General features: G+C 42.8%; 1 protein-coding gene across 1 annotated transcript in view; it reads left to right on the plus strand.

The window, feature by feature from the left end:
- Positions 1-10904, plus strand: part of cry3a (cryptochrome circadian regulator 3a) — a 47606-nt gene extending 36702 nt beyond the window's left edge. Inside the window, exons 10-15 of the mRNA XM_033629534.2 lie at positions 3443-3645; positions 4211-4312; positions 4422-4583; positions 5719-5799; positions 6193-6317; positions 7879-10904. Of these exons, the coding sequence (XP_033485425.2) occupies positions 3443-3645; positions 4211-4312; positions 4422-4583; positions 5719-5799; positions 6193-6317; positions 7879-7887 (682 nt within the window). The 3' untranslated portion in view covers positions 7888-10904. The remainder of the gene's footprint in view (positions 1-3442; positions 3646-4210; positions 4313-4421; positions 4584-5718; positions 5800-6192; positions 6318-7878) is intronic.
- The last annotated feature ends 10825 nt before the right edge of the window (positions 10905-21729 follow it).

A 21729-nucleotide genomic window follows, 5' to 3' on the forward strand; every position in this document is an offset into this window, starting at 1 on the left:
ATTGTTTGTGAATGTCCCTTTGGTGATTGTGTACGCGTGCGTATCTTTAGGTAATAATGTGTTGCCATCAGATGATTTTTACTGCAAAGGTGTAGATTAATTCTTCTCTTTCTCTGGATGTGGCTCTGTGTTTGTGTTTTGGCTCATCTGTTTTTGGGGGATTGGGGGAAAAGTTCAGCTATCCCTCTCCCCTTCGTAGATTGTAGCTGATTGCTTTTAAGGTGATTGGCCGTTCTCACGCCCCTCCCCAGCCTGGCTGCCAGCCAGGGCTGCCTTGGATGGAAGTTGAGGACAGTGTTGAGAAATCGGTGATCGTTTGTTTTTACTTACCTGTGCAACCCTGAGGGACGGGACTTTGCTCGCGCCCCAGCAGCACCCTCTGGGCAGGTTTGTAACTCGATAGCGCCTCATTTCGTCAAAAGGGATTTTGACCACTTGGTGGGGAAAAACGTCTTGCCTGTATTCGGTAGGTAGAGGACTATGAAGCATTACCCAGAGGGTACTGACGAGAGGCGTTGGACCGACACAGCTGGTGCCGGTACTCGTTACCTTTCCCGTGCCACGCGAGCTGGTCCATTGTCCAGGCGCTGGGCAAAGCCTCTCATCTGATCCTTTGTGAAATGTTCAGTGGTGCTCTGCTTGTGTGAATGCAGCCCTGCCGGTTCAGGTGGACCTGGAGCAGTTGCTGTGTGTGTGTGTGTGTTTCTCAGGCAATGAAAAACACACATACACACACACACACACACACACACACACACAAGATACACACACTTTATTTTCTTCGAACTTCTGTCCAGCACACACATGCATAACCCCAAATTAAGTTCAGATGCAGCACAAAAAAAACAGCATAATGCAAAGTAAAGGCCCCGACGCACCAAACTGATGTCATAGAACTAGTAGTGATGAAGGATGACCGTTGCATCACCTCACGTTGCCATGTCTTGGCCAAAAAGTTGCACTTGAACACACCACAAAGACAGCGGCCAATTAGCACATACATTCTGTGTCTACATAAGAGGAAGTAAATCTTTATACCAGTGGGGGGCGTCGTTTGTAATCATCATTCTAAAAGGGAAACCGGACGACCCGACAGGTTGCTAAAAAAATAATTTTACCTAATTTAACAAGTTTATTTTGATCTCGCACCCTCTTGACTTTAGTTTTTTTATTTTTGCTTCCCTTACATCCATTCCTCATCTCGTGCTCAGAGCTTAGCTGCCAATCAGAGTGCTGCCAGCTAGTGCGACACACACTCATCGACGGCCAACATTTTGCCAGACGTGTCAGGGCCTTAAGCCAGGGGAAAGATTCAGATTTGCTTTCAGTTGCAGAAACTGAGGTGAAGAAGCATTTTGTCTGTAATTAAACATCTTTAACTTGATCGAGAAATTGCAATAAAGGGATTAGGAACTAAAAATGTCTAAATTTAAGTGATAAATACTGCTTGTGTTTTTTACAGGTTGTTTTCAGATGCAAAGATTGTGAAAATGATGAAAGCTAACATGTGCTTTACAAATAAGACGTGTTCTTAGTTTGGAGACACATCCAGTGGTACCTCCATACTAAATTTTAGCCTGCCTGGGTTAAAACTCTCGGCGCCAAAAGGGTAGGGAAATTTTTTGTGGACTGACCGACCGTCAGCGAGTTATAGAAAGAATTTCCTGAAAGGCGTGTGTGAAAAACTTCAAATGCACCTGATATTATGATATTATAATAAAACAATTAAGAACAGGAAAGGAAAACAGCTGCAACATATCGGAACACACACATGCACACACTCCTCCTGCACTCCTCCTCACACACCGCCGGCTGTCCACTGTAGGACCGCTTGCTACTGGCAGGTCGCGGATCTTCCTGGCAAAAGGGTTGTGGTCCCTTTTGGTGAAATGAGGGGGCTCTCTAGTGGGCCAGCCCAGAGTGTGGCGCTGTGGTTGTGGGAACGGACAGTCAGCAGGGGGTCTCTGCCCACTGAGCACCTAAAAGACAACCACCACAGTCTGAGGGACAGGGGGAGCAGGCATGAGCTATTTTCTCAGTCCACCACTGTCTGATCATGGGGGAGGGGAGGGTGGCGGGGGGGTGGAGGGGAGGGAGGGGGCCCGGAGCTGTGAGGTATAATGGAAGTCTTCTGTCATCGACAAGGAACTTTCAGGATTATTTTTAGCAGATATTTACCTGTCGTCACTTTTTATCTTGACTGACATCAGCTGAGGACACGGGGATGTGGACGCTGAGCTTTAAGAAGAATTACACCTGTAAATATATTCAGCTGCAGGGGCTTTTTTTGTAGCCACAGCTGCCCTCAGTCTCAGGGGAAATTAAAGACAAGAGAGTGGTTTTTATTTTATTTTTTTTCCCAGCAGTGTTTAGATATAGCAGATCATTTGATGACAGAACTTTTCCACTATACACCTGCTCTGGTCGGGGCTGGGGGGGGGGGGTCAATACACTCTGCTTTCTAACCGCGTGTTACAGTAGACGTCTCCTAGCATCATCCACCCAGTCGGCAGTGATCTCTCTAGCGATGGGGCTGTCTCCATAGCGACCAGAGCGCCGTCCACTGTGTGTGTGACGGTCCACAAGGCCGCTCTGCCTCCCCCGTCCCTCTCTGTCTGCCTCTCGGTGCTGCATTGAGCCGCTTCCCACACTTCCACAGCTCCACTTGCGCCCCCCCTCCTCTGTCCTGTCTGTCTCCCCTCCTTGGACTCGGTAAGGTCGGACCAAGTGCAGTAGGTAGGTGGCCTTTCTTTGACACACGGAGCAAATCACGACCGCCCAAGGAAGAAAACAAAAACACCATCAGCAGTTGGTACTGTGAGATGTTGACCTCTGTATCTTGTTGCAGTCAGTCTTTTATTGTCTCTTGGAGGATCACACTCTCTGTCTGCGGTGTGGCTGCTATCACACCACCATGCAGTAAATGTTGTTCGGGACCACAGCCCCTCGTTGTCCTTCCACGTTGTGAACTGTAGTCCTCACTGAGCACTGTGATGGTAACTCACTTCAGTGCCATAATCTCCAAAAGTCCATGCAAGAGTCTCAGGCTCGTAGAGTGACTCTGTGCTCTCATGAACTGTAGCCATACTGTGCAGTGTTGTGGTTGTTTGTAGCTTTCATTTTGTAGTAATACATGTAAGCATGAAGTGCTGAAGACCAGCATGCTCTCATCAGTTACAGCACATTCATAGGCTTCAGAATGAAAACTGACGTGTATCATAAAACAGAATGATTCATTTCAAAAGAAAAAAAACTTAAAAAGTATCACATATATGCATGATTAAATAAATAATTAAAACTGTTTTTATGATGCAAGATATTGGACAAAATATTTAACTAACCTTTAAAGCAATAACCGTTTGCATCCCTGCATCACTGCTGCTCCTGATTCACTCGTCAGGTGACACAAGACTGCAAATCTAATGTCTCCCTGTGCTCCCAGACGTTACTTACCTGTCCTCCGAGGTTTCCCTGCTAAGTACATCTACGACCCGTGGAACGCTCCGGAGTCGGTGCAGGCAGCTGCCAAGTGCATCATCGGCGTCCATTACCCGAAGCCCATGGTGCACCACGCAGAGGCAAGCCGGCTCAACATCGAGAGGATGAAGCAGATCTACCAGCAACTTAGCCGATACAGGGGACTGGGTAAGAGATCCATATGTTAACATGACTGTAGAGACATGCCAGCTGCAGCTGACGGCTGTGACGCTTATTACACACTGAAAACTCAATTTTTAGATCAATGTTCTTACTAACAGTGTGGCAAAAGATGACAAAACTGAAAATGTTTGGCAGTGAAAAGTAAGGATGTGAATTACCAGAGGCCCAACGATTATTGAATTTCCCCTTGGTGATGAATAAAGTTATTCTTATTCTTATTATTCTTATGTCTGTAAATCATGGTTAAAAAAAATTTGGAGCGTCACAGCCCCCCAAAATGACTCGTTCCACTATCAGGATTTAATCCATTCAGCCTGATAACATTAGGAAGATCTACAAGCGCCCGATTAAAGTATTTTATTCGCCAAAGTTAGAGGAGTGCTAAACCTGAAGTAGCCAACTCAGCCTGAGAAAGTCTCCAGTGCGCCGGCTTTACGGGCCTCTAATTTCATACCAAGGAAAAAGAGCTTTTTTGCTCAAATTAAAATGTCTTCAAAATAAAATTTCTCTCTTTTCCATTGAAAAACAAATATGTGTTTGTGTGATTCAGGCCTGCTGGCATCAGTGCCGTCCACCAATGGGAATGGGAACGGAGGAATGATGGCCTACTCTCCCGGAGAGCAGCAGCCAGGGACCAACAGCAACTCACACTGTAAGTCAGTTTTATCACAATAAAGACGTGTCACACTTTTAATAGATAAAATATAGTTCAGGTTAATCTACCTGTGGCAGTCACGTTTTTGTCTGTGTTCTTCTTTCAGTGCCTGGAGTGTCGGGGAGCTCCGTTGCAACAGGTAATGGCAGCGGGAGCATCTTACTCAACTTTGATAATGAAGAACAACAGCAACAGCGACTGCAGCCGCACCCACAACAGCAGCAGCAGCAGCAGCAGCAGCAGCAGCAGCAGCAGCAGCAGCAGCATGGTGGGGCATCACCTGACACCAGTGTTTTCTCTTAGCATTTCTAGCATGTTACATTCAGGCTGCTCTCAGACCTAGAGTCGTCTCCTTTGGTCTGAATCAGGGACTCATGTTGTTCCAAAGTTGTATAATTGCCTAGAGTTGGTTCGTGTTCTCACGGCAGCATTTACAAGAGGACCAGATCAAATGCCTTGTGTGAGAAAGCTGCTCTTGATTGGTCAGAATTTCCATGTGGGAAAAATCCAGGAAGTAAAGCAAACGTTGAAGAAGAGTACACTTGCAAGATAAATGTGACACTTTGTAATGTCACAATGGAGGGACAACTACGCAGGTTGATTTTAGCGCTGCTCATCGTGGACTATATTGCTGTCATTGTTCATTTTAGTCAAACCATACAGTTTGAAAACGAGGCGCGGCTCCAACTAGAAAACAATGTTTTGATGCATTGGATGTGCTGAATGTGCATATTAAGGCAGTACAGGAGGAGGTGCACATTAATAATCCTCCAGGACTGTAACATGCTCATGTTTAACCCAAACAATGTGTCATGTGACTGCAGTTGCTTCACATCCAGGTCAGAACACCTTCTCACCACAAACCAACCGCACCAGAGTTCCTTTGGAACCGGACCGAGACCACCTCTTCAAGAAGGTCTCGGTCCGGTTGTTTTGGTGCGCACCTGAGTGTGATTGCTGTGTTCACACCTGCCCAAACAAACCGCACTGAGGGGGCAAATCAACTTGATTTAAATTGAACGGAACCAAACAGAGCAGCTGTGAAAGCACTCTCAGTCTGTCTTACATGCACATCACCAACATTTTCAGTTTGTGAATGAAAAGTCCTGACCTCAGTCCTGACAATTATGCCACTGTAAAGCATTAAGTTTGCGGTTTGGGGCAGGGTGGGGCAACACATATCCATTCTGGACCCTTAGGCAAGGTTCTTAGTGCTGCTAGTCTACCTCAGAAAAAGTGAAACCACAAGAGTTACACTGGCTCAGATATCACCCGGATCAACAAGGTCTGCGTCAGGTGTTGAGGAACCAGGGCGAAGCTGTCAGACAAATGTACAATATCTGTCTCTGAGATGTCGTGGAGTACAAGTACCTCATCACTGCTGTTTGACATGTCGGTTGTAGGATACCACTCAGTGCCAGAAGCCAGCCAGACCATCACCAGCAGCCGACTCTACCACGAGTTTGCTGTGCCTCAGCACCCAGGTATGAAACAGGAAGTGTCTGTGTCTGTCTGAGATCAGACGTTTTATAGAAATGATAAATGCTTTGTTGAGTGTGTGTGTGTGTGTGTGTGTGTGTGTGTGTGTGTGTGAATGCTGCCACTAGAGGGCGACTCTGTTCCTCTCCATCAGCAGCCACCAACATCAGATTCTTCCCAGCACAGGAAGATAACAGACAACACTATTTTTTAATTTTCTTACTTTAAGTCATCTGGTGAAAATTCTTTTATTTTTTAATTTTGCAACAAAAAAAAAATCGCAATGTCAGTTTTTTCCAATATTGTGCAGCCCTAGAACTCACTTTAACTCAACTCAGTCCTCACACATCCACCTGCTGGAAGTGTCTCTGATACTGATAAAGACTGTTCTTCTTCAGGACTCCTCCTGCACACCAGAGGAGGCATCACAGGAAAGCGGGAGCGCGAGTCGGAACGAGACGGGTCGGGGGAGAAAGACCCGGCGTCCTGCTCCGTGCACAAGATGCAGAGGCAGAGTACAGAGGTCAGGCTGCTGCTCATTATAATATACAATGTCTTTAATTTCACTGAAATGGCTCAGATGACATTAAGGCTGACAGGAAATGAATGGCATGTAAAGACACTGTGGCCTTTACTGTGTTTTACGTCCTGTGAAGAAGCAGGAAGCTTTTGTATCGTGTTAAAATAGTTTTAAAAACCAGTCTAAACTTAACATATTGTATCTCTCTGTGAACTCAAAGGATGTTATGCTACAGCTTTATTATTAACAAATCCCCTGAAAGGACCAAAACCAACCATATCAGCCTTTAATGCTTTCTTGCATGTCACACAGCACGCAGCCACCAGCCTGTTTGTTCCTACTGAGGTCGTCACAAATATATAGTTTCATTTTTAAAAATGGCCCTTTTTCCTGCTCACTGTAGTTTTCATCAAACAGAGAGGAGGAAATAGTGCTTTTATTTGAGACTATTTTTAGCGAGGGATTAATCCAGATGTGGTGCTTTAGTTTAGTTTAGTTTAGTTTAGTTTGCAAGGAAATTCTTTTTACAGTCAGTGCAAAAACATAAACAGACAAATGGGGGTTACATGACGTTAACAATTACATAGACATACAAACACACCACAGGCTGGAACATTGTCAGACAGATGCATTTAGGTATGGGGCAGCAGGACGTCAAATTAACTACAGTGTGTGTGTGTGTGTGTGTGTGTGTGTTCGTGGTGATAAAGAAACAGTGTGGCAGAGGAATAATCTTATCAGGCTTTGACTGTACAGGTCTCCATCTGCTGGTGGGCCGTCATGATAAGAGTATGCATGTATAATATGTTAATTTTACTGCAGAAGAGACTTGACGATGACTAAAATTAGGTGGGAAAGAACCAGTGGATATATCAGGATCTGTATCAGTTATTGGTCAAATGAGTTACGTATCTGCTTGTCAGATATCGGAAAAAAATCTAATGTCCTGCATCACTAATACTGAGTGAATACGGTGAGACAATAAAATCATGGGTTTTTTTTGCCCTGAAGAGGTGACGCAAGTGAACAGGACAGTGGCGTATCTGCTGTCAGCCTGTCATCGCTCCCCTCCCGTGTGTTTGTGTGCTTACAAAGAAAACAGTTTAGGTGTGGATGGTTTTGAAGCCATTGGTGTGTGACGTTGCCCTTTTTACGACATAATGAACAACAAATTTGATACTTGGCACATTTTAAACCTCCAAACAGCATGTAGAGCTGCCACCACAACAGCAGTGACAGTTGGAATGATGTCACTGATAAAGACAATCACACAATAAACAGACCTAAAAGGCGCCATGCAGTCTGCATTAACTGTCACACTGCTCCCACTACAAAGTAAATATTTTTCATTGTCATAGCAGAGAGTCATCTATGTAAATGTCAGCCTGTCATGAAGTTGTCATGGCCTCAATAAAAATACAAAACAATGGGTCGAGTTAGCAACGGAGCCACACCCTCTCAGCTGCTGCTCCAAGGCAAAATACCTTCCGGCCACATTTTAAAAATGAGGTGTGCAGCGTTGTCTCTGTGTAAAACATTGCATGTGTGTTTCTCTTCCTTGCAGACCACCTAAAGCAGGCGGTGATGAGACTGTCTGGATCCACATCAGAGTCACCATCCGGCCAGCGGAGAAAGGAAATCCCAACGTCGCCACCTGTCCTCCAAACACACGCAGACATGACTGCCTCCTCCTCACACACAGTGCATCGAACACTGCTGTCTGTCTTTACGGTCAGAAATCCCCCCGGGGTGCAAACACGAAGGTGAAAATGTGATTTCTAACATGGTCTGTAAAAGGGTCATAGAGTCCACTGACCTCTGACCTCGTGCAGTTGTGTACAGACAGGTGCGATGACCGCAGAGGAATGTGCAAAGAAACAAAACTCCTCAAACTTACAGCTCGACGTATTATTTGTAAAAATAATTAAATACATTAAAAAACACGTTATTGTCTTAAAACCGCTGCCACCAGCCAGTATATACTGTGTGAACTCTGAAGCAGCTATAAATGTAAGTAACGGAATATTTAATCTTTTTACAGCTGCAAGTTCATCAGTCACTTTGTCTGCTCTTGCACACACTGATGTGAAACCAAGTATTTCAGGGTTTACAGAGAGTATTTTGTACTTTTACTACAACTTTGTAGTATGTACATCCTGAGAGTTGAGTATTGGTGCTTTGACAAAATATTACAAAATTAGATTTTTTTTTTTTTTAATAAAAAAAATCAATGTGGATATAACAACTTAGGGCTCATTTATTCTCCCGGATCACAATAGATAAATCCATTTAAAACGTTGTAAATGTCACTGCTCCTATACTTCTGTATGTCCTTTATGTTGGTATAGATACAGCCAACAGATGGCACTAGAGGGCGGAGTCAGAAGTTTCAGACGGCAATGGACAAGACAGCAGTGGAGGAGGTTGTTATCATGTGCCTTTTAACAGAGGCATCGTTGTAGACACATTGTTGTGAATACATCATGACATGTGGACGGAAAATTCTTTTGACTATATCACCAATTTGTTTTTAAATGTCTTCGTCGCCTCCTACGGTCGCATCTCATTTGAACAATGCTACACTGCCTCTACGATCTCTAGTGGTACTACTTCGTTTCATCCGTACCCATAAGCTTTAAGACAACATGAACACATCCGTGTCCCTATACGTATTGAACGTTGAGCATAAGTGAGCCCTGAGTAAAGGCAGGAAATGACATCACTTTGCTGTATTGCAGCCTTTAAACCAGGAAAAGACAACACTCGAAGATATCCAGAATCTAAGACGATATCTAGTCTCATATCACGATATTGATATACTTTTGATATATTGCTCAGCCCGACCCTGATGTGCTACATCCCACAGAGCTCACCAGGAGCACACCGTCACCTCCACACATGCCGACACGTCTGTGTCACTCCAGGAATATTTTTGGTCACAAATAACATTGTTTATACTCATATTTAATGTTTATCTTTATCATGTTTTGAAATGGCTTTTCCCAGAAATACGTAGCCATCCCATAATGAAGAACAGGGGTTTTAAACTGTATTTAAACTGTTAAGTCTGGGGAAAATGACGTAAGAGTACATGTGTAGTCAGAGTGACAGCCTGAAAGGTCATTTCATAGAATATTAGTAATTTAATAACAGTGTCTATTTGCACCCAGTGAGAAAAGTCACACTGCAGCTATTTGGCTATTTACACGCGTCCCTGACACGTGTTGATGGATCCTACTGCGTGCTGTGACTGGCCAGTACCCGTCGAGGTTGGAAACGGTTAGAGCAAAGAGGTCGTGGTTAGTGCGAGTACTAACCAATCTTGGATATTCTCTGAGAAAGTGTAAATGTACCTGAGGGTCAGGTGATGTAATATAAAGAGCAACACAATCCACAGAGGGAGTAAGAGGTGGTGCATGAATGGGTCAAGCACAGGACTTTGACACACGAGACTGGGCTTCGAGCTTTGTGTTAGTAGACATTATTTTTAGACTTAGCTTACTTATTATTTTCCGTGTTTAGGATGTATAAAGCTGCTGATTGCACACTGTGTACATACACTTTAGCAGAATAGCTGACCAGCTTGTATATATGTCATATTTTGACGCTGCTTGGCCGTCCAGGAATACACACCCGCGTGTAAATAGCATTGTTGGCTACAAACACCTTGGTGCTAATAGCATCTGCCAATTAAAAATTAGTATTCAGTAGAGTGATTCCTCAGCTTCGGTGTCATGAGTTTGTATGTCGGGTTCTTCAGGCGCTCGAGGTCCAGCTGGTGAGTGAGCGTGACATCCTTTAGCACCAATGCGACAGTTCACAGGCAATTCTATGAGAACATCCACTGCTGCCTGGTTAGCACATGTGCTCACTTGATTTGTATCGGCAGCTAAAAACAGTGACACGTATGTCGTTTTTTTTTTCCCCAAGCGGTATTTAAAGACGTTGAGCGCGTGCATCTCAAGGATATCAAGGATAACAAAAAACATGTTTACAGTGTGTCGCTGTAGATTAGCTAGGAGACTTTTTGTCGTCTCACTCTGGCTGTAAAAATGCCTTTAGAGCGTGGCATTATGGGTACAAGAGTTCTTGTGTAGCTTTATTTGTAGTTCATCGTGGCGTTACGTCTGTGAGGTCATCAGAGGTGGACATGTAGCTAAGATCTTCAGAAGTAAAACTTTTCTGTAACGTAAAAGTATCTCGCTTTCTGTTCAGGTTAAGAGTGTTGGGTACTTTTAACACAATTCACGATCCACATTAACATCAGTGAAACATGAGCAGGCTCAATTGTTTTTCTTTTTTAATTTGATGAACATCTTTAGTGTTGTTTTGTTGTCCTGGCATTGTGTCCCACATTATTCGTCATGTTCAGACCGTCTCTGCAGTTTCACAGCGATTTGTTTCAGACTTTTTTTTTTTGCGTTCCGCTCACAGCTGTCGACCATCAGAGCCTGGACGATCCTTCTACAATATGTTTAATTTGTCTTCGCCCTTCAAGAGTCAGTCACATTTTCACCTCTGTGTTTCCCCCTGCAGAGTCATAGTTTCTGAAAGATTCTGCCTGTAGACAATAAAACAAATAACTTCGGAGTATCTCTGAGGCACTCTGTGCTGTTTTGACCTTTTTGTTTTTTTGTTGCTGTTGTTTCTGTGCAACATGTTCAACAACCAAAAACACGTTGCGGTTCATTTGGGAGAGGATGTGGAGGTTAACTTCAGTCAGATATAATGAGGACACAGACGGTGTGGTGCAGACTCCTCTCAGAGGTGTCACATTTTTCTAAGATTTCTTATAAAAACCAAAAACACAGTAAAAGACAGGCGATCCAAATGAGCCTAATTCTGTCAGTGAAACAGAAACCGACATTCCTGAGAAACAAGTCAACCCTCCCGATGAAGGATTTCTACTACTGCACAGGGAGTTCAACATTATTTACAGTATGTACGGCTACTTGGGACATTTTGCGACCCGAGTGAGTTTCACAATCTGATACATGGGTTGATTTTAAACACATGAGACGGGTCGCAAAATGTCCGCTGTAGAGTTCACTGTGGGAGGATTGTGTAACCGCGTTGGAAAGATGGAAGTTGGTGTCTTATTTAGGTTTCATCCGTCCTCCACTATCACCTTTACACCTGGTGACAAGAATGCAGTCGAATTGAACCAGAGAATGTATGATTTCCCCTGTAATATAGACCCCCGCCCTGCGCACACACACACACACACACACACACACACACACACATTGACAACTCTTGCATATACTCACATTAAAGTTTTACAGATAAACAGACTGTACCTTCTCAAATTAAATTAAATTTTGAACAGATTCACTTGAAAAAAAAAAGAATTCTGAACTGTTCTTTGCCGTGTTGTCATGATATTAATCTGCTGTCGATAAAGGTCGTCACTTCCTGTTGATGCCTAGAGGGACAGCAGCAACAGTGAATCATCAAAACAGATTAAAGCAGATCAGAAAACAGGAAGGCTTCATATTAGTGATGCGCAGATTGCAGTGACGTCCACGAACGTGTCCAGTTCTAAAAATTTAACTCTCTGATTAACAGCAGATGGATTGCAGGTTGGTGGAGTAAGAAATACCTGCTAGAGTTTTTAATTTACCAAAGAAAAAAATCCTTAAATGTGCATTTATTGAATATGTTATGATATGGTCGTGCTTAGTGATGACTTTGAGTTGCTTCAGAGAGACGCTGTGCACATTTACACACGAGGAGCAGCAGCGTAACTTCACTGCTCATTTCAGAAGCTAAAAGTTCAGCTCTGTTTCCTCTGTAAAGTTTATAACTGCAGTTTTTACTTTTGCCGCCTAAATGTCCCACAATATTTGCTGCACATGGAAAAATCTACAGTTACTCAAAGTAGTAAAAAAACTCATACATCAATGTGTTATTTAAAAAGCGTACAGGGACCAGAGGGGAGCGGGGTGACATGTCTCTGAACTGGAGACAATATTTGGACAACATCAGAGCCGATCTATGCATCACTAATACATTTTAGAGATGGATTAAATAATAATGATAATAATAATAATAATAATAATAATAATAATAAGTAAAGTCTCTGATAATGAAGGCAGTGGATGTTTGAGAATTTACAGTACACACACACACACACACACACACACACATACACAAACACAGCCTTCTTAATGGTTAGCAGGAGAGAACAGAATAAAGAGAAGTCAGCTTCAAGCCCCAGTTTGCTGTCTGACTAATTTCAAGTGGCTTAATGCACTAAATATATTTATAAAATTGCGTTCTGTGAGCCGAGCTGACAAACAGAGAAGTTTTATTTTTTATTTTTCTCTGAAACAATAAGAGTGTGTCATCACATGCTATTTCTTAATACATTCTTGAATACTACATTTTCATTTGCAGGTAGTTTCACCCTAAATTGTTCTGTTGCTGGATAAATCAAGAATACCTTCTCCTTCTTCTAAATATCAAAATTAAAGTCAGGTTTCGAGTCAAGTCAGTTTATTCCAATAGCACGACCAGCTGTTGACCAAAATGCTTCACACTGTAAAAAAGACAAAGGATAGAAATTCACCAACGACACAAAGATAGATATTGATGTACATAAAACATGTAGAAGGCCAGAGGAAAGAAGTGGGTTTTAACTTTGATTTTCAAAGTCAGTCAATGGTGGGGGCTGATCCAACAACTCTACAACTCGAGCCCAGCATCTGAAAAAGCACGGTCACCGTTACGCCTTGAACGACTGTCTGTGATAGAAAGCAGCAGCTTATCAGGCGACCTCAGTGGTCTGAGAAAACAGTGGGATGTAAAAGCTCACTGAGATATGCTGGAGCCCGATCAAAGCTAGAAAAGAAAAAATAAAATCTTGTAGTCTAAATTTTACCAGTCACCAGTGCAGTGACGTTAAAATCTCAGTTAAATGGCTCGATTGTTTTGATTCTGTTAGCAGACATGTTTTGCACCAGTAGAAGTCTGTCTGACCGCGACATATTGTGCGTTGCAATAATCCACGTGAGAAGAAAGCATGGGTTATTGTCTTGAGATCTCAAAAAAGAAATCTGCTTCACCTTGCTTAGAACTTACAGATGGCAGAAAGACAACTTCAGGGCATTCATTTGTCAACCAAATTGAAGATTAGGGTCAAATTAAATGCCAGAATTTTTAGCATAGGTTGTCCAGGGTTATGCGCTACATTTTAAGCAACATCTGGTGACCCAAAAATTTAAAATGTCACGTTATTCTCATTTAGTTTTAAGGAGCCATCCGATGCTGGATATTGTTTAGGTAGTCAAGCAGGTCTTCTGCTGTAAAATCAAAAACTCACCATGCTGAAATAAAACTTTTGGCTCCCCTTACTCACAACAGAGAGCAGGAAGAAGGTGTTTAAGAGTTTAAATCCCTGTAATGACCTGATAGAGTCCAAGTAATAAAACGGCTGCAGACTGGGGCTGTAGATATGCGACGCTCTCCTGAGAAAGTTCTGGTTTCAGTGGAGCCGTGATGAGTCATGTTCGTGTACAGTACTCGATATTTGTTCATCTGTGACCATACTGTCCTGGGCCTCAGGAGTTATATGGAGGGAGGGAGGGGGAGATAAGAGTATTGTAGTGTTTCTGTATTATAATTCTGTATGTTCTCAAGAGGATTTGAATATTGTTAGTTTTTTGTAGCTTTTATCACTATGAAAAAAACAACAAGTTGAACCAAGTTTTTTTTTTTTGTTTGTTTGTTTATATGTTTTGTTCTCCCTTCTGTCACATGAAGGTGAGAACAGATGCCATCTATCATCTCTGTAATATTATGCTCTTTCTCTGTCTCTCCTTGTGTTGTGAAAGGCTCTTCTTGTGCTCGATCAAGTTCATGACAGGAAATAAAAATTGTTACAACTTGACACCTTTTCATTTCGTCTTCTTCGTTAGCACTGGCACAGTTATTTGACCATTAACTGCCTTTGCTGATTGTTTTCACGCCTCCGAGCTGGCGACAGCCGTGGCAGGAGGCGTTATGTTTTTGGGTTGTCCGTCCATCCGTCCATCACATCCTTGTGAATGATATCTCAAGAATGCCTCACGGGAATTTCTTCAAATTTGGCACAAACGTTCCAGTCCTCTTTATTTATATAGCACTTTTCAAAAACACGAAGTTACCGAAGTGCTGCACAAAACTACGCATAAGCATACAGAAATATACAGAAATCCACATAGGACTGTACAGAAATACACATAAGCAGAAGCGATACAGGCAGTACAGCTCAAGGGATAAAAAGACTCAGAGACAGGTTGGCTATTTTGACACGGGCCGGCAGGTCACTCCATAGCCCAGGGGCAGCTACCAAGAAGGCGCAGTCACCTCTCATTTTCAAACGGCTTTTTGGGACCACAAGCTGCAGCTGATCGGCCAACCTCAGTGACCTTGAGGGGGTGTACACTTTTAAGAGGTCGACGATGTATTGGGGAGCTCGCCCATTCAGCGCTTTAAAAACAAACAATAAAATCCTAAAATCAGTTCTAAATTTGATCGGTTCCCTCGGGAGGAAGCCTGAGCAAACCCTCGCTGACACGGGGAGAACGTGGAAACTCCACACAGAAGAGCTCCCCGACCTCCAACGGCTCTAATTCAGCCCTCCATACCAAGGCCCCACTGACCTCACCGTCCTGCTCCACCACCACACTCCTTCACAGAGCCTCCGCCCTCAGGACCGAACATCACACCTTGGGGTGACAGTTCACCACAGCTGCCTGCTCCCTCTGGAGCTCTCTCCCTGAACACTTCAGAGACTGCAGCAGTCCCTCCCTCTTCATATCAATAATCAAAACCAACCTGTTCTCATCCGAACACATCAGATACTGCCGCTTTGTCAGTGGACTTGCACGTCAAAATATGATGCGCCAGGTTCCCTCCTGCATCTCTTATGGACACTCAGTGATGATATGTAAATTTACACTTGTTACATGGGTTGTGTCTTTTTCCAAATCCATTTCCATTTTCACAGGAGACAAACATGCAGTCTTTTTCAAAATAAACTTACAGTGGAGGCAAAACACCCCATTTTTAGTTTTACTTAGGTTCCTTAAGGAAACAAAAGCACGTGGTTACATGTAGGAAAAAATATTGTTTTGCTTAAAATAAGTTCAGTTGTCACTAACGTAATGTCACACGTGAAATACATCGTGTGACATGTTACTAGCATAGCTGGCTACACATACTAGCACACTTCATACATTCATCCATCCATTTTCATCCACTTATCCGGGGCCGGGTCGCGGGCGCAGCAGGCCAAGCAAAGCACCCCAGATGTCCCTCTGTCCAGCAACACTTTCCAGCTCCTCCTGGGGGACCCCGAGGTTTTCCTCAGGCCAGATGAGATATGTAATCTCTGCAGTGTGTCCAGGGTCTGCCCCAGGACCTCCTACCAGTGGGATGTGCCCATTTTCATTAAAATAACCCTTTTGGTTTCACACCTGAAATGAAAAGCAGGCTCCCAGATGAAAGTCCACCTCCTCTCCCGCCCTCTCTGTACTGACTTTCTCTGTCTTTATACTGCGATTGTGCTTTGTGGCATTACAAACTCTACCACTATACCCTAACAAAGGGTGCCTCTGTGTGACAAACCTGACGTCAGCATCCTCTGACAAAGCGTCGATATTTGACTAGTTGGGTTGATGCTCGCTGTGTCAAAAACTGCCACAGCCAGGTGCTTATCATCCTGCCACAAAGTGAGCCTCTGTGCGTCTGCGTATGATGCCAAGATCACTGCCAAAATGGCTGTATGTCAAAAGTCACCTTTTAAGAACTGCTTTTAAAGGGACATTTCACCCCAAAATACTTTCTTTTCCTCGTAGTTCCTGTGGAACTCAGCTTGTGCCAAAAAAGTAAATCTGAAAAACTCAACAGCAATGTCTCTTTGTAGAAATCATGACCTGGTTACTCAAGATAATACGCAACCTTGTTGTGAGCAGTTTCATGTAGGAACTATTTTATTTTTACCAAGGCCATCAGCGTTAACACGCTAACTGTGTGCTGCCATTTTCTCCCAATCATCAGACTCATGTCAGTGGGCAACCGCATCACTATTTTGTTGTTTCGCAAATGGCCACAGACCTGTGGATGAAACTGAATCAAAGAAGTTCACTACAGAGCTGCTAAATGGGTGGAAACTGACTGCAGACCTTTCCGTCACAAGAAACAATAGTGTCACGCATACAGGACCTGTGTGAATCAGAGAAAGGAACTTAACTGGAAAGTAAAATTCTTGGCATTCATTTGATTCCTAATCAAGACATGCTGGTAAGAAATGTCTTTACCTTTTTAGTATGGACTTAAAAACTGTTTTCAAATGCAAAATAATAAAACTTTAAACGTGATTAAAAAAAATGAGATTAATCGCAACTGACAATTGAAATTAATCGTAATAAAAATAATTACTCGCTTGAAACCCGCCACTGTCACTATGTAAAGCATCCATCTGCTGATCTGCAGCATTGTTTTCCTCTGTCCTCTTTGTCAAGTAATGATATTTTAGAGTATTTTGTTCGAGCTGATTCATCATGATCTCAGCTTTGACAGGCAACTGTTGGAAGTCTTTTATTTGCTGGACATGCTGAGACACACACAACCCTGAGCAAACTGGAAGACAGCAGAGACATGCTTTGACTTGCTGGACATCAACATGTAAATTCTTTAAAAAAAAAAAAAAAAGTGGTGTGAAATAATAACACCCACTTACCAAACTACTTCGATACCCACCCCGGCCTACGGAGAGGGTCCGACAGAGCTTTAGTTTCTGCATCTCTCTTGCACAGTTCTTGAATTCTTTGCCATATCCCACACACAGATACCACTACTGCTACTAATGATGTGTGGGATTAGAGGAGGAATTACACCCACGAGAAAGCGAAAGCAATTATGAACACACACATGCATTTACTAACTGCCAAGTTGGCTGGTTAAGATGCTCAAAACGTCTGTATATGTAAGACGTGAATGTTGTGGGTGTGGACTGTTATTTTCTTTTTCTTGAGTCATGCTCTGTTGGTACTGGATATGTTTTATTGACAGTGGTGGAATGTCAGCATATTTACTCAACCACCATACTTAAATGCAGTTTCTGCATACTTGTACTTTACTGAAGTATTTTATTTTTATGCTACTTTGTAATTCTACTCCACTACATTTTGGAGACAACTATTCTTGTGTGCTGTATCGTAGGCAACTGGACTTGCTTGAGTTTCCTGAAGATGTTTCACCTCTCATCCAAGAGGCTTCTTCAGCTCCAACGGACTGGTGCGGAGTCGCAGGCTTTAAACTCTGTGTGGATGTGAACCCTCACAGCGTCGCTAAGGTTACATGCGAGTCATTAAGCCGGATTAATACTTGTGCATCAGCTCTACGTAGAGCCTACACCATTGTGAGTATTTATACTTGTGCAGTGGTGTGTCTGTGTCACTCTGCAGTTACACCTCCAAACACTGGTCAGCTGGGTGATTTCTGTGAAGTGCTGTAAAGTTTAGTTGATTCAAAAAACAAAATACATGTGGACATGTTTTCCGAATTAATATACCATGCTAATGTTATTAGCACAAGCCTATGGCATTTTACATTGTATAAATTAGCCTAGCAACTAGCAGAGATTTCCTCTGCTCATATGAAGTCAGGATAAATCACACACAAGACTTAAAATGCGATTTTGTGGAGGCTTTATTGACCCTCCCAGAGGCTCGCCTGTTCAAGTCCCCGTCCAGACCAAATATGGAGCGTGGATTGGTGGCTGGAGAGGTGCCAGTTCACTTCCTGGGCACTGCCAAGATGCCCTTGAGCAAGGCACCGAACCCCCCCAACTGCTCAGGGCACCTGACCAAGGCAGCCCCCTCACTCGGACATTTTGTGCATGTATAGGTCCTGTTTGTGCATGTGTGTGTCTTTCGGACCTGTGTGTTAATGACAAAAGAGTGAAAAAAGTGAATTTTATATAAAGTATATAAAATTTAGTTACATTTCTGGGGAGGTGCACGTCAGGCTGCGGCGTAGGGTGATTCTGCTGGGTCTAAACCTTTGCAGTCACTCGCAGCAGCTGCTCCTCTCATCCACTGATCTGATCTGATTAGCTCTGAATGCAAACAGCAGATCAGTTATCCACCCCTTGGATAATTCCTGTTGAGAAACAAAAGAGTCATGGAGAGCTCCACCTGTGCTGTATTCACGAACCCACAAAAAGACGGGACAAAGAATGATGCAAAGGGACACACAGGCATTTAAAAGTAAAAAATTTCAGCTACCGCCACACAAACACTATAATTCTGTGGGAAACAATGAATTTCATGACTTTAAAAACTTGAGAAGATTTTTACTAATTCTGCGACTTTTCCAGACCTGGAAAATGTGATTTGGAAATTGCATGACTTTTCCAGGTTTTCCATAGACTCACAAGTCAGTCTTTAGATGCTTTGCTTAACTAAAGACTGATGACTTTCTCCCTGATTTTGTGTTTAGATGGGCGGATACAATTTCAGAGTTTAAAAAAACTCCCTACGTTGCAGAACCAATAGTAAATCTGCAGGGCGGTCCTTCGGTGGCTCGCTGAACTCTTGTGCTCGTAAACATAGTCCGACTGTGTTAAAAGTTTTAAACAAAGTCGCTGTAAGTCCTTTGTTTCCACAATCTTGTGGACTGAGCACACGTTTGATAAAACAGAGTTAAATCTCTCGGCATCCATTTTCAAGCTCTCTGTGTGTTTGTTTCCTTGCGGACGAGAAAAGGGGGAGCGCACATTTCCGAGAAGGCGTGTCCTTTTCAAAAATACAAGAGGCGTTGCTTTGTTGCCGGCCGTTTTCTCCGGTGTGTTAAACACACTTTAGAAAGGAGTGTCCCCAGACTATCAGAAGGCAGAGATCTCTGATTGTCTGGTGGTGAGACTAGGTTTTCCATGACTGTGGGAACCCTGATGTATTATACAGAAATACGGACACAACTTGTAACTGACACTTGCAGCTGAGGGGCTTCCTACTGCTTTGGATGCATTAGCTGCCTTGTGTTGATTTGACAACCAGACATGAGTTTGAACATGCTGCGCTTTAGCCAATCACAATGGAGGGGGCGTGGCCGAGACGTTCAGGTGTCCCCAGGAAATGTGTACCTACAGAAACAGCAAGCTCCGCGTCCAAGGCAACTGCTCCACCCAAAACGACGTCTCGTCAATGTGAAAAAAAAAAATTTTTTTCCAGTGGATGTCTTAGTTACAACATGATTGAGCTAACTGGAGTAGTTTCATGTCGTATCCGACAACGGGAGGCTTTTAACAGATGATGTCCTGATGTTAGCTTTGCTAACTGTCCCTGTCAGCTGCAGCCACTGATGCTTTCTAGACATCGTGTAAATACCACACATAGCAACACAAAACTGCTTTGCTAGCTCAATCATGTTGTAACTAAGATATCGGCTGGAAAAAAGATTTTATTCACGGACCGTTTATTGAGTTATTACCTTATTTTTATAGAGTCTATGGTTATTACAGACACCGCTAACGGCTAACGTTAACAGCTAACCGTTAGCCCAGCTAATCTACGATAACCATGTTATTAATTACAAAACATGCACACAGAAATAGTAACGTTGGTTCAGTCATTGTGTTTATAGACTTAACAAACATCAGATTAATCTACACGGTGATATAGTGACGTAAAAAATGTGATATATAGCTAAACTCTGCTGGTTTTCTACCCGAAGTATTTGTAAACAACACGGTGATTCCCTGGGGGCACCGCCGGAAGTGAAGGGCATGAGCGATCGCCGAGGCCCCTGCACTTCCGTTAGTCGAAAAACTCCAGGCTGTGCCTCCAGAGGTAAAGGAAGCAAAAAAAGCTTTTTTTTGTTTTGTTTTGTTTTTAACCGATGGATTTCCAGATTGTGTACACATTAATGCATCACTAATTATAATCCAGTAATATAATCTTTTTGTGAAATAGGCCATTCTGTGTAATGAGTACTTTTACTTTTGGTACTTTAAGTATGATTTGATGCTCTCTGTATACATTCAAGGGTACAAATAGAATGTTAATATGTGATTTAAAACACAGCCAAAGAAAATACTGCATCGTCACAAATCACATATTTGCAGCACAGAAACTGTCCCAAAACAGAGTGATAGCAAATAGGGTGATGTGATGACGTGTTCTCAATACACAAATGCATGGTGGAAAAATACAGAGAACACAGTTTACAGAAAAACGCGTTGCTCAGAGAACATACTGTACACGTAATGCAGGTTTCTTAAGCAGACCTTTTGTACCGTGTAGTGCAGTTCGTGTTTGCAGGGTGTGGCCAAAATACAAGAACAAAAAATTCCAGTATGCAGCAATATCTGGTTTCACATGTGAGCTGTCAAATTAATGCACCAAGAAGCCCCTCAGCTGCAAGTATCAATCACAAACTATGAAATTATTTAACATGCTAAGGAAACATGCTGGTTGCACCAACATCGTTCATTTGTGGGAACCATGAATTACAATTTATGTGGACATAAAAAACTTCTAGTCAGCTGGAAAAGAGCTTTACTGAGTCACAGTCAGGAACCACAGGAAGAGTAACTGCGGCGTGTTCGCTCTCCCTAAACAAACAGGTGTGCAATAAGATTAGTTATAAAAACAGTATGAAGAATATGGATCTGGGAGCATGACAAAATTTTCAAACCAGTGGAACACACAGAAACAAAGTGATAGCAAAAAGGGTGATGTCGTGTGATGGCATCTGAGTTTAGAAATACATGGATGGAAAAATCCAAAGAACACATAGTATAGGTGGTGCACATTCCTCTGACTCAGTGGATAATGAAAACATTTGGTGAGTCTGGACAAAACAAAACATTTACAGTACGCAACGCCTGGTTTCTCATGTCTGGTTGTCAAATCAACGTAAGGCAGCTAATGCATCCAAAGCAGTAGGAATCCCCTCAGCTGCAAGTGTCAGTTACAAAAACTTAAATTACTTTACATGGCAGGAAAAGATAACAAAAAATACAGTTTATATAGATGTCATTCATTTCAAGTCAGCTGGAAACAAAATGCAACTGTTCAAAAAAAAAAAAAAAACGTAGTCAAAATACACACAGTGAAGCCTTGTTTCCACAGAGCTGTGTTTGGCGTCCGCATTTCTGTATAATATATCAGAGTTCCCACAGTCATGGAAAACCTGGACCTTTTCCAGGTCTGGAAAAGTCACAGAATTAGTTAAAATCTTCTCAAGTTTTTAAAGTCATGAAATTCATTGTTTCCAACAGAATTATAGTGTTTGTGTGGCGGTAGCTGATATTTTTTACTTTTAAATGCCTGTGTGTCCCTTTGTATTATTCTTTGTCCCGTCTCTAACGAGAGGTTTTTGTGGGTTCGTGAATACAGCACAGGTGGAGCGCTCCATGACCCCT

The sequence above is a fragment of the Epinephelus lanceolatus genome, chromosome 8 (assembly GCF_041903045.1).
Source record: "Epinephelus lanceolatus isolate andai-2023 chromosome 8, ASM4190304v1, whole genome shotgun sequence".
Lineage (NCBI taxonomy): Eukaryota > Metazoa > Chordata > Actinopteri > Perciformes > Serranidae > Epinephelus > Epinephelus lanceolatus.